The sequence below is a fragment of the Protopterus annectens genome, chromosome 5.part0 (genome assembly GCF_019279795.1).
Source record: "Protopterus annectens isolate FY-2018-M chromosome 5.part0, PAN1.0, whole genome shotgun sequence".
NCBI lineage: Eukaryota > Metazoa > Chordata > Ceratodontiformes > Protopteridae > Protopterus > Protopterus annectens.
In genome coordinates, this window is record NC_056735.1 from 1821920638 (window position 1) to 1821934162 (window position 13525).

The 13525-nt window shown below is 43.6% G+C and overlaps 1 protein-coding gene across 1 annotated transcript in view; it reads right to left on the minus strand.

The window, feature by feature from the left end:
• Nucleotides 1-13525, minus strand: part of TFG (trafficking from ER to golgi regulator) — a gene marked incomplete in the record, with an annotated part of 640805 nt that overhangs the window by 558643 nt on the left and 68637 nt on the right. Inside the window, 1 exon segment of the mRNA XM_044071645.1 lies at nt 1402-1548. Coding sequence (XP_043927580.1) covers nt 1402-1548 — 147 coding nt within the window.

The following is a 13525-nucleotide window of genomic DNA, read 5'->3' on the forward strand; positions in this document are numbered from 1 at the left end:
CCAATGCTGTGGAAATGTTTTTGTACCCTTCTCCTGACTGATGCCTTTCAACAATGAGATCCCTTAGATGCTTTGTAAGCTCTTTGCAAACCATGGCTTTTGCTGTAGCAGGCAATTGAGTAAATGTCAGGAAAATCCTACTAGGACAGCTGAACTTTATTTGGGGTTAATCAGAGTCTCTTTAACTGATGGCAGGTGTGTACCCAAGAAGACTTAATGTTGCAATTAAACCAAAAGGTGCTTCAACAAAGCATTAGTTTAAGGGTGTACACACTTATGCAACCAGCGTATTGTATATTTTTTATTTTTTACACCCCCTTCAACAGATTTTTCAACTGAATTGTACAGGTTACAGGTCACATTAAAGGTGGGAAACGTTTTGAAATGACGTATTGTGGTCTCATTTTTTTATATGACAAAAACCTAGCATTTTAACAAGGGTGTGTACACTTTCTATATCCACTGTATATACAAGACCTTTAACATTAACAACTTCATTAAATTTTTGCCACCCCACAAACTAATATGATTGCCAATACAAAACAGGCTTCTGGCAATAAAGATGCTGGAGACCAAATTCCATGGAAAAACTTGGTGGTGTTCCCATCTTTATATTTTTGGGTATAGAACTACTGCCTGCCCTAAACCTCTCTCTTAACCCAATGAACTATCTTTCCACCCACCGCTGATAGCCCATGTGTGCCAATTATCCTACTCCATACTACAAGAATTAAAGTGAGCAGTGCAGGTGTAGGTTATCTAGAGAAAAAACCTCTACTATACGTCTTACTTATTTCAAAAGTTAACCAGGACAGTGACGAGGTGATAAAGAATTCTTGCTGAAAGCTACAATGAAGACTACTTTGCCAGAAGGATAACCATCCTTCTAGAAGAGCTGTCACTAACTTCCCCACAAAAGGAGTGAATGCTGGCCAGTCTAGAGTTACAAAATGTATCCCACCAGCATATTCTTATGGCAATAACCTAATTCATTATTTGAAAACTTCAAGAAAAGAAGAAAAAAGGTGTTTGGTAGGGGTTGTGCATGCATCACGACAGTGATTGCATCTTTTAGGCACATTCAACATACATGTTTCAGGGTGCTGCATAGCAGTGACAACTAAAATTCTAGCAGAAAAAGCCTGTGGCTTCAGATGCTTGGAGGTTAAACATACTTAGACAAGGACCATATATTACATTCAGTTACATGAAACTTACTTCAACAGTGCATTAAAAATTTGAGGCAGCTGAAAGATTTTTTTGTGTCTTTTTAGCAGGATCTTTCTTAAACAGCCAAAACCAGAACTCATAGGAAAGATTTTACAAACACTACTCAACTATAAAAACAATTTCCTCTGGAAGTTAAAAGGAATTTTTTTCCAGTTTGGCTTTCAAACGTACCATTTTCAAGGATGGTTGCAGAAAGACCCGGTTCAGCAGGAGGCTCTAAACTATCCAGCAGTCGATTCACTTTGTTACGAAGCTCTATCAACTCCTGGCGCAGATACTTCACTTGGTTGGATTCTAGTGGTCTTGGCTGGCCATTAACTATATGAAATGAAAAAAAAAACTTATATTAAAATATAATCCATAGTGAGCACAATAAGAATATCTACACAGCCAATAGAATGAAAGAACAAAATAGTCAACCTCTGAAGAAACACAGGCCACCAGAAAATCAGGCTTGACAGGTTAATTTTCAACTCTTGGGGACTGTCAAGGTAAATTAACATTAATGCTAATTCACCTGGATCCTCCTGGACTACAGTTTTGTCAAGAGAAACAGAGGGTGTCAAGTCATATGGTGAGCGGACTTTTTTCAGAGCCACAAAATACAAATCAGAAAGTCTGTTTAGTTGTGGACTACAATTTGAAAAGCTGCACAGCATAAGAAATCTCAGTTTTCCTGAAAAAAAAAGTCACAGCTTGGATGCCTGTCAACGGACTAGTTTTGACTTGTGTTGGCTGCACAGCACTTGCTACAACTTATGTAAAATAGGCAGCTAATATGCTCATTACAATTACAGGGTTTAAACGAGCTCAAAAACACAGTTCTGATTTAATTTATACCAAAATATTAAGCCTAAGTGGCCTAAAATCATAGCATTGTTGAATGAGGTGGTACATCTAAACTACTGTAACCTACAATATTGCATCCATTACCAGCACAAAACCGGTCAGGCATCAAATGATAAACAGTTCTGTTTTAAGTTATAATGTACCAAAATTCTTCCAGAGACTGCTTTTATTTTCAGAAGTAACCTCTACTTCCTAGGCAGCATGTCTCCACTGTCAAGTGAGCAAAACTGCTTACAAGCTGCATTTTGCACTCATGAGTGCAACTCCCACAACATCTACATGCAGACCAACTGACCTTCAGCAAGTCAGCTGATCAAATCAAAACTCCATGGGAACTCTTGAATGACACTTGGAAAGCACAGTTCTACAAGATTGTAACATAATAGTAGATATCCTACTTCTCACTGCTGCAGTACTTACACCTGGGATATCCTGCCGAGGATAGATAAACATCTGGCCAGCATAAGCCTCTATATCTTCCAAGAGTCATATATCAGATATATGTCACACATGCAAAGCGTAAGGTACACACGTGATGTACAGGTGCCTAATCATCAGAACTGAAGTGCACAGAGCAAAGCAATAGCATGCACATTCAGGAACAGAAAAATAAAAAAAAGATGCAACAAAGATCCATTGGCCAGGAAGAGGGCAACATAAAGTAACAGAGGGCAGGAGTGAGGGACAGAACACTGCAACAGTCAAAAGCAGGACATCTACTGTTATGGTATGATCTTACGCAACTCTACTATGACTCATCTCACTGTTGCAGCATTCCTTACTCCTGGGAGAGTTCAAAAGCTGTATGGGATAAGGGAAAAAGAAAAAGCCCTCCACAAACCATTGAAGGATGGCCTTGGGCAAAACCCTCCCTGGCCTGGAAGTTACAACCAACTTACACTATTTGGCAAAAGTAAAGCAGCTTGCAAGAAGGATCTAGTATCCAGATCCTTGAAAAAACACCAGAAGAGGCCACTGCACTGCTAGAATGAGCATGAACAGAAAAGAAAGTTGCTTGCCATGAAAGAAAGATCAAAATAAAATGGTTATAGAAATCCATGAGGAAATGGTTTGCTTAGTCGCTGTCAAACTAAATTTCCAGGTAGATTTCCTTTGTGCTGTCCAGTTAAAATCTGAGTTATCTTTGCAAATCCAAGGTGTAAAGAAAGTACAGTTTTGTACCTACCATAAATGTAGATGTCCGAGAGGTATGCATCTGCAGTCCTAACATATGGGTTGTCCTGCCTCAGGCAGCCCTTCGGTCGGCCGGATTCCAAAGTCTGGGTCTGGCCTCGGCTGATGTCGCACTTCACCCGACGTCATAGCGGCTGTCAATTGGGTATAAAGGCATCAGCCGACGCCATTTTCCTCAGTGTTTCTTGCCCCAGATGCCAGGTGCCCTCTAGGAAGGCTAAATTTGGATAAATGCAAATGATTCCAAACAGTAGAGAGCAAACAAAAATAAACATGTATATACATATATACAAACAAATACACTATAATAGATTCCCCCAGCTAGCTACAAGATGGGCAAATACCCTAGGAGTACCACAGAGGGGAAGGAGGGTGGGTAATCCTGACTGCAGATGCATACCTCTCGGACATCTACATTTATGGTAGGTACAAAACTGTACTATGTCCTTCAAGGATGCATCTGCAGTCCTAACATATGGGTAGAATACCATAGCCAAACTGGGGGAGGAGGCACTAAGATGATTATGGTGTCGTTAAGATCCCTTGCAAAACAGCAGTTGCAAAACCTGCTCGGGGATCTGGAGTATAAAGGTAGATTATAATGCTTGGCAAATGTATGCACGGAGCTCCAAGTAGCAGCTTCTAAAATGTCTTTGGTAGCCACTCCTCGTAAGAAAGCTGTAGTAGTGGCTGTAGCCCTTGTGGAGTGAGGTCTGGTGTTTTCTGGAGTTGTCTTTCCATGAAAAGAGTAACAAAATCTAATGCAATTTCCTATCCATTTTGAGATTGTCTGTTTTGAAATTGCTTTTCCTTCCATTCCTGTTGCAATATGCTACCAGAAGCTGCTCAGTTTTTCTATTGTTCTTGGTTCTGTCCAGACAGTAGCGCAATTGCCTGTGCACATCCAAGGTATGTAGTAGTCTTTCCCCCCTGTTCTGTGGGTTGGGGAAGAATGTTGGTAGGTGGATTGCTTGGTTCAATGATACCCTGGAGACCACCTTTGGCATAAAAGTAGGGTTAGTTCTCAAGGACACTCTATCCTGATGGAAGATAAGGAAGGGCTGTACTGCCATTAATGCCTGTAATTCAGAAACCCTTCTTGCTGAGGTGATTGCAAGCAGGAAAGCAGTTTTCCAAGATAAGAACTGTAATTCTGCTGTTGCTGCTGGTTCAAAAGGGGGAAGTGTTAACTTTTCCAGTACAAAGTTAAGGTCCCATGTAGGCAAAGGTGGCTTCCTTGGAGGCTTTACATTTTTAATTCCTCTCAGAAACTGCCTGAGTAGAGGATGAGAGAAGACTGGAGGATCCATGTTGTATTCTGCTGAAATTGCTGATGCATGAATCTTAATGGAGGAGTAAGACAGACCATTGTGGAAAAGTTCTGCTAAATATTCCAGGATGTTAGCTATGTTTGCTAATGATACATTTTCTCCTTTTGCTGCACTCCAAATGAGGTATCTTTTCCATTTGGCTGAATAAGTTTTCCTTGTGGAGGGTCTGCGAGCCTCCAGGATAATGTCTTTAACCCTCTGAGATAAATCTGGGTTATTTTGTTTTATGTAATATTCCAAGCAGCTAGCTGCAGTGTTTTCAAGTTTGGATGTAGGATCTTGAAGTTGTTCTGTGTTAGCAGTAAAGGAACTAGAGGTAGAGGCCATGCGTGTGTCCAAGACATACTCCTCAGTAGCGGGTACCAATGCTGCCTCGGCCAGTCTGGAGCTATCAGGATGATCCTTGGGTGATCTTCTTTGATCTTCAGTAGCACTTTGTGCATCAAAGGAAGAGGAGGGAATGCATATGCTGTCAGGTTTTCCCAACTGAAGGATAGGGAGTCCACCTTCCAAGCAAGTGGGTGGTATGTCCTTGTGCAGAATTTCCTCAATTGGTGGTTGTGTGGGGATGCGAACAGGTCTATTTCTGGTAGTCCCCATTTCTTTGTAATGGATTTGAAGATGTCTGGATGCAGCATCCATTCGTGGGCATCCGTGGTAGTTCTGCTTAAGGTGTCTGCTAGCATATTTTCTTTTCCTGGCACAAATATGGCCTGGAGCTGAATGTTGAGGTTCAGGGCCACATTCCAAAGGTCCATTGCCATCCAGCATAGAGGATATGAGTGTGTGCCTCCCTGTTTGTTGATATACCACATGACTGTGGTGTTGTCCGTCCTTATCAGCAAATGACCCTGTTGAAGAAACGGTCTGAATGTCTGAATTGCCTGTTTCACTGTCAGCATCTCTTTTTGATTTATGTGTAGGTTCAGCTGGTCCTGTGTCCATAGGCCTTGTATACACTTGTCCACCATGTGTGCCCCCCAGCCTAGGTCTGAGGCGTCCGTGGTGATAGTCTGGCTTGGGCGAGGTTTGTGGAAAGGCAGTCCTCTGTTCAACTGACAGGCCTGAGCCCACCACAGGAATTCTTGTTTCAGGCATGGAATTATTGGAATCTGGGCTTCTAGACTGTGCTTGTGTTGAGACCATATATTCCTCAGGTACCATTGCAACTTCCTCATATGCAACCTGGCATGTGGAATCAATATTATGCAGGATGCCATGTAACCCAGGGCTTGCAGGATTTTCCTTGCTGTAAGCTGGTTCTGTGTTGTTAATGCCATGAAATAGAGTGGTAGTTGCTTTTGCTTTTCTGCTGTGAGAAATGCCATCTGATTTGAAGTGTCCAGTTCTGCACCCAAGAATGTTATCCTTTGGGATGGTACCAGCCTTGACTTTTTCATGTTGACTGTGTATCCCAGGGCTTGCAGTAGTTGTATAACCTTTTCCAAATCTTTTGTTAATTTGGTCTTGTTGTCCGCTTGTATTAGGCAGTCGTCCAGGTATGGATAAATCTGAATTCCTGAAGCCTGCAATGAGCAATTACTGATGCCAGGCATTTCGTGAATACTCTGGGCAGTAGATAAGCCAAAGGGCAATGCTGAGAATTGATAATGCTCTGATTCTGCAAGAAATCTGAGGTATCTTCTGCAATCTGGTCGTATAGGGACGTGCAGGTATGCCTCCTTGAGATCTAGAGTCACCAGCCAAGACTCCTTGCCCAGCATGGGAAGAAGTTGCTGTAGGGTCAGCATTTTGAATTTTGGAACAATGAGGTATGTGTTCAGAGCGGACAGGTCGAGAATAGGCCTCCATTGGCTTTCTTTCCTTGGTACCAGGAAAAGTCTGGAGTAAAATCCTTGCCCTTGTTCCATAGGCGGTACCCTTTCTATAGCTCTCATCCTTAGTAAGTGGTTGATTTGTCCTAGAGCGTTTGTTTTTTGGTTTGGTGGTAGGTTTGGCATTCCTCTCTTTCTTGGTAGAGTGTGGAAGTGAAACCTGTAGCCTTTGTCTATTGTCTGTAAAATCCATTTGTCTCCTGTAATGTAATGCCAGTTTACGGAAAATAAGGCTAGCTTTCCGCCTAAGGGTGCTTCCAGTTGTTCCCTGGTAGGCGGTATCAGAGTCAAGTCATTGTGTCTGTCCTGTGGAAGTGGTAGTAGCTGGATCTGTGGCAGTAGTTCTCTGGTTGTTAGTCTACCACTGACGTCCCCTGTAGGCACCTCTGGATTGACCTCTGCCTCTTGGGTGCCTATTTCTGCCTCTCTGTGCTCTGGAGGTGTCTGGAAAGGACCAATTCTTCGAAGGCCAATTTCTACTAAACCTCAGAGGCTGGACCTGTAAGAAATCCTTGACTGTTTGGACAGATTTTGCTTTTTCTTCCACCTTCTTTAGCACTTGCTGTGCAGGGGAGCCAAACAAACTTTGTTTCTCCATGGGAGCATCTAGGAGCTTTGATTTTACATGGTCTGGTAAGGATTGCTCTTTTAACCATGCATGCCTTCTGATCGCTGTTCCAGTCATAGCTGATCTAAAGGAAGCCTCCAGTGCATCATAGCCGCATTTTAAGGAATGATTACTGACCTGCTGAGTGTTATGTACCAAATCCTGAAGGGACTTACGGTCTATAGGTTCAGGAGAGGACAGTGTTTTATTTAGCTGGTCTAACAAAAATTCCTGATACTGAATCATGTGGAATTGACAGTTTAAGGCCCTAGCCAAAAGAGTAGCAGAAGTATAAACTTTTTTACCCCATCTCTCTAATGCTCTAGATTCTCTTTCAGAGGGGAGGGGTTTTTTTGCAGAGGCAGCTGCTACAGCTTTGGGGCCCTGTGAAATGGTTTCAGGATCTGCAATAGGAGCCTTATACAAGTGAAAGTGTGTGTCCGGGACCCTGTAATATCTGTCGGGCTTAGCAGGAGCCGGGGGAAGAGAGTCAGGGGAAGAACAGGCATCATTAAATGCATCATCCACAACTGTTAGTACTGGAGGAATGGCTAAAGGCCTATGCTGTGGTAAATGCAAAAAGGTCCTTAGCCTTTTCCTTGAATCTGAAAAATCCTGGCCCTGCCATTGAAATTGCTCTCTCATAGCATGTAAGGTTTCCCCAAAAGAAAATTCCTCAGGAGGAGAGGCAGAAGGAACTAGAGGTAGGCCTGTGTGAGGGGGTTTTAGCAGGCAAGGCCTTAGAAGATTTAGCTGCCTTAGCCCTAGAAAAAGCCTTGATAGACATAGATGCAGGGGGCCTGGCCTAGCAGCTCCACGTGCAGGAGTAGATATGTCTAGAGGAATAGTATCTGATAAATCCTGGGTGCCTGCTACAGCAGGAGAAATTTCAGTAGCAGATTCAGCCATGCCGTGTGAGGCCTCGGCTATCGGAGGCAAGTTTTCGGCCGAAGGAAGGACAGAGGACTCGGTTTCAGCCGAAACCGAGACACTCGCGGTTGGCTTAACCGTGGTTTCGGCCGAAACCGCGGATCGCGAGTGTTGGTCCTTTTCCTTACGCTTTTAGCTAATTGTGAAGTCGGAGTCTCCGACGGCATTTTGTAAGCAAAAGCGGGACCAAAAAACTCCTCTGCAAACTCCGACCGACGTCTAAGTGTCCGTCGGTTGAAGGAAGCACAGGCTAGACAAGCTGATACGTCGTGGTCTGGGCCTAAGCAAGGAAGGCAGTAAGAGTGGAAATCCTTATGAGGTATTTGTTTCCCACAAATTAAACAATTATTTACTTTTTCTGACATCGGCTGAGGCAAGAAAGAGTCCCCAACGGGGTACTTAGCTTTTAGAAGTCTTGGTAGTAGAAATCTCTGGATCTGACCGACCGGCACTTGCGAACAGCTTCTGCTTGGCACCGCGGCAAGAAAGACTGAGGAAAATGGCGTCGGCTGATGCCTTTATACCCAATTGACAGCCGCTATGACGTCGGGTGAAGTGCGACATCAGCCGAGGCCAGACCCAGACTTTGGAATCCGGCCGACCGAAGGGCTGCCTGAGGCAGGACAACCCATATGTTAGGACTGCAGATGCATCCTTGAAGGACATCATTAGTATTCTGTGGAGAAGGGAAGAAGGACGGAAAATGACTGGACGATTTAAGGACAAATTATTAACAACTATGGATACAGGAGGAGGACTGGTGCAGAGAGATACCCTGTCCTTGTGAAAACCCCCAAAAAACGAGTAAGGGCCATGAGTGCTTGAAGTTTAGACACCCGCTTGGCAGAAGTAAGAGCAATCAACAATACAGTCTTCCAAGTACATTATTGTAGGGAAGAAGAAACTGCAGGCTCAAAAGGGGATGGAATCAATTTCTCAAGAACAAAATTAATGTCCCAAGGAAGAGGAAAGTACAGTTGTGTACACTTATCATAAATGTAGATGTCAGAGTGTATTCACTGTTGCAGTCATTACATTTGGGTTATCTGCTTGCAGGTTGCCCTCAGTCGGCCTGATTAACAAAGTCTTGGGTCCTGCATCGGTTGCTGTTCCTTCTTCCAGGACGTCAGGTCGACGGGTATAAAACATGCATCCGATGCAATTACATCAGTTTTTCTTGCCCCAGATGTCAGATGCCCCCTAATGGGGAGCAAATAAAACAAATACACTAGAAAGGCTTTTAAGCATAGTAAAAGAAAGTAAAGATATAGCCAGAGAAAATTAGGGGGCTGGAGAGAGGGTAACCAGGACTGCAACACTGAATACACTCGACATCTAAACTTATGGTAAATGTACACAACTGTACTATGTTCTTCGTGTTTCACTGTTGCAGTCATTACTTTGGGTAGATTCCCAAAGCTATGGTTGGGAGGAGGGGGTTTATACAGCATTATGGCCAGCTATAAGGCCCTGCAAGACAGCAGCGGCAAAGCCAGCTCTGGATTTAGAGAAAATTGGTAAATGATAACGCTTGGTGAAAGTATGTACAGAACTCCAGGTAGCAGCTTCTAGAATATCCCTAGTAGGAACACCTCCGAGAACAGCTGCAGAAGTAGATGCAGCCCTGGTGGAGTGAGATCTGATCCCCTGGGGGATAGGTTTTTCATGGTGCTTATAGCAGAAAAAAATGCAATGGCTTATCAATTTAGAAATGGTTTGTTTTGAAATAGCCTTCCCCTCTGCCCCTGCAGCAAATGCTACCAGCAGTTGTTCAGATTTTCTTTGAAATTTAGTCCTGTTCAAGTAGAATCTATGTTGTATGTGTACATCCAAGGAATGCAGAATCCGTTCCCCTTTGTTCTGTGGATTGGGAAAGAAGGCTGGCAAATGAATGGACTGATTAAGAGCCACATTGAAAACCACCTTGGGCATGAAGGATGGATTAGTCTTCAGAGATACCCTGTCCGCATGAAAAATGATGAAAGGCTCCACTGCCATAAGGACCTGTAATTCAGATATTCTTCTAGCTGAAGTGATCGCTAAAAGGAAGGCTGTTTTCAAAGAAAAAAATTTAAGTCTGCAGTGGCAGCTGGCTCGAAAGGAGGTAGAGTGAGCTTCTCCAAAACAAAATTAAGGTCCCAGGCATGGGTAGGAGCTCTCCTGGGTGGTCTCAAGTTCTTTGCCCCTCTGAGATGCTGCTGGAGCAGGGGATGAGAGAAGAGGGGTGGTTCTGAGTTATAGTGAGCTGAAATAGCTGAAGCGTGGATTTTAATAGAGGAAAAAGACAGGCCCTTGTGAAGCATCTCAGTTAAGTATTGCAAAATCTGAGGTAAATTGGGCGCTGCTGTGCTCATCCCTAAAGGTTGGTTCCAAGCACAGAATCTTTTCCATTTGTCAGCATAAGATTTTCTAGTACTAGGCTTTCTCGCCTCCAAGATGACATCCATCGCAGGTTTGCTGAGGGATGATAAGGGTGAATTTAAGTGATTAGCCAAGCTGCAAGGTTCAATGTTGGAAGCTGAGGGTGCAGAATTTGGTTCTCCTGCTGAAACAGCAAGGAAGGGGTCTGAGACAGGTGCCATGGAGATATTTGTGACACACTGCGCGAGATTGGGAACCAGTGTTGGCGTGACCAGTCTGGAGCAATCAAAATCATTCTTGGTTTGTCCTGTTTGACTTTTAGCAGAACTCTGTGGAGAGCAGAGACAGAGGGGGGAAAGGCGTAGACTGATAGGTTTTTCCAGCTGAAGGACAGAGCATCTACTTTCCAGGCATCTTTGTGGGGAGTCCTTGTGCAAAACTTGTCCAACTGGTAGTTCTGAGGGAAGGCAAATAGATCTATGTCTGGGTTCCCTCATTTGCATGTCAACATGTTGAAAATCGGTGGTTCCAGTTTCCACTCGTGTGGGTCCATGAGATTTCTGCTTAGAACGTCTGCCAGTGTATTCAATTTTCCTGGCAGGAATTGAGCTTGTAGGTGCACTTGGTAGCTCAGGCTGTGTTCCACAATGCCATGGCTAGTCTGCAGAGGGGATAGGAATGTGTACCCCCTGCTTGTTTATGTACCACATAACCGTGGTGTTGTCTGTCTTTACCATTAGTTGTCCTGGAAGAATGTAGTCCTTGAAGGCTGTCAGAGCATTCTGTACAGCTAACATTTCTTTTTGATTGATATGTAGGTGCATTTGATTTGGGTTCCATTTGCCCTGAATGCACTTCCCTGCCAGGTGAGCCCCCCCATGCACAGTCTGATGCATCTGTAGTTAGGGTTTGGGCGGCAGGGGGTAGTGAGAATGGCAGTCACTTGTTTTGGTGGCAGGCCTCTGCCCACCATACGAATTCCAGGCGTAGGCAAGGTATGATAGGAATTATTGTTTCCAGGCTGTGACAATGTTGACTCCATAGACTTTTTAAGTACCACTGTAGTTTCCTCATATGCAGTCTTGCATATGGAATTAGAAGAATGCAGGAGGCCATGAGCCCCAAGGCTTGCAGTATTTGTCTTGCAGATAGCAGTGTTTTTGTGACCACTTGTTTGAAGTAAGTTACCAAATGAATTTGCTTCTTTGGCGTGAGGAAAGCCATCTGGGCAGTTGTATTCAAGCTCGCACCCAGGAATGTAATCTGTTGAGAGGGTATCAGTTGTGATTTCTTTTTGTTTATGGTGTACCCTAGACAAGTTAGAACCCTTTTTATAAAAGCCAGATGATTTAGCAGTATGCCCTACTTTCCTGCCTGAATTAGACAATCGTCCAGGAAAGGATAATTTGAATATTTCTTTGCCAGCAAAATGCAATAACTGGAGCCAGGCACTTTGTGAATACCCTGGGCGCAGTAGACAAGCCAAAGGGCAGTGCAGAGAACTGATAATGCAAGTAGCCTGCTTTGAAGCATAGGCTATCTTCTGCAAGATTCCCTGATTGGGATGTGCAGGTACGCTTCTTTTTAATCTAGAGTTGCCAACCAGGCATCTTTGCCTAGCATAGGAAGTAACTGGTGAAGAGTCAGCATCTTGAAATTTGGAATGTCCAGAAAGATGTTTAGAGTAGACAGGTCCAGAATTGGATGCCATGACTTGTCTTTTTTGGGTACCAGAAAAAGACTGGAAAAGAAACCTTGTCCCTTTTTCTCTTCTGGTACTGGTTGAATAGCCCCTATGTTTAAAAGGGAAAGTACTTGTTTTTGAGCCTCTACCCACTGATTTGGGGGCAGGTCTGGCCACTCATTTGGTGTTGGCAACGTGTGGAAATAAAATCTGTATCCCTGTGGCATTATATTTAAAACCCATTTGTCCTGGGTTACGAGTTCCCAGTTCTTTGCATGAAGAGCAATCTTTCCCACCAAAAAGGTAAGTGCTTGCTAATTTTAAAAGGAAGCCATTTAGATTGTTTACCATTGGTGGGTGTCTTGTTATTTCCAGATTTGTAAGTGAAGGCCCCCCATTGCTTAGTTCTGAGAGTCCCCTGGGACTGAAACCTGGTGCTTTTGGTGTGTCTGGGTTTGGCTTGAGAGGATCTGGAAGGAGCTGGAAAAGACCAATTCTTAGTAGGCCAGTGCCTACTAAATCTTGGACGTTGCACTTGTAAGAAATCTTTAATAGTTTGCATAGATTTAGCTTCATCTTCCATCTTTTTTAGAACTTCTTCAGCCTTATTGCCAAACAGACGGTCCTGATTTAAAGGAGCATCCAACAATTGCGCTTTAACATGATCAGGCAAAGATTGTTCCTTAAGCCAAGCATGTCTTCTAAGCACAGACAGCAGCCCTGCAGGAGGCCTCTAAAGAATCAAAATCACATTGCAAGGTATGTTTTCCAACTTGTTCAGCAGAATGCAATAAATCCTGTAAATCTTTATTTTCCACACAATCAGGAATCAACATCATTTTCTGTTTAAGCAGTCCAATAATATGCTGTTGATATTTTAACATATGAAATTGGCAGTTTAAAGCCCTGATTGCCAAGGTTGCAGAAGTATAAACCTTCTTACCCCATCTATCCAGCGCCCTGAAGTCTCTATCAGAAGGGGTAGGATTTTTAGCAGTAGAATCGTTAATGCCCTTGGGCCCCTGAGAAATGGTTTCTGGATTAGCAACAGGATCTTTGAAAAGGAACTTGTGGGACTCAGGAACCCTGTAGTATCTGTCAGGTTTACTAGGAGCTGGAGGCAGGGAATCAGGGGCCATACTGGATTCTGAAAACACATAATCAACAATGTCTAGCACAGGAGGTATAGCCAAGGGCCTATGCTGAGGTAGAAGCAGGAAATCCCTAAGCCTCTTTTTTGAATCAGAAAATTCCTGACTTTCCCAGTAGAAAAGCTCCCCTAAGGTATGTAAAGTTTCCCCAAAAGAAAAATCCTCAGGAGGGGAGGCAGAGGGAATGGAATCCTCTGCATCAGAATCCTCAAAAGTAGGTTTGGACAAATCCAGGTCATTAGAAGAGTCAGAAGACATAGTCAAGCTCAGCCCTAGGCCTCTTAAAGGGGGGTGGCTGACTACCCCTGATTACAGTAATTAGATCTTCAGTCATTTTGATCATTTGTTTTTAG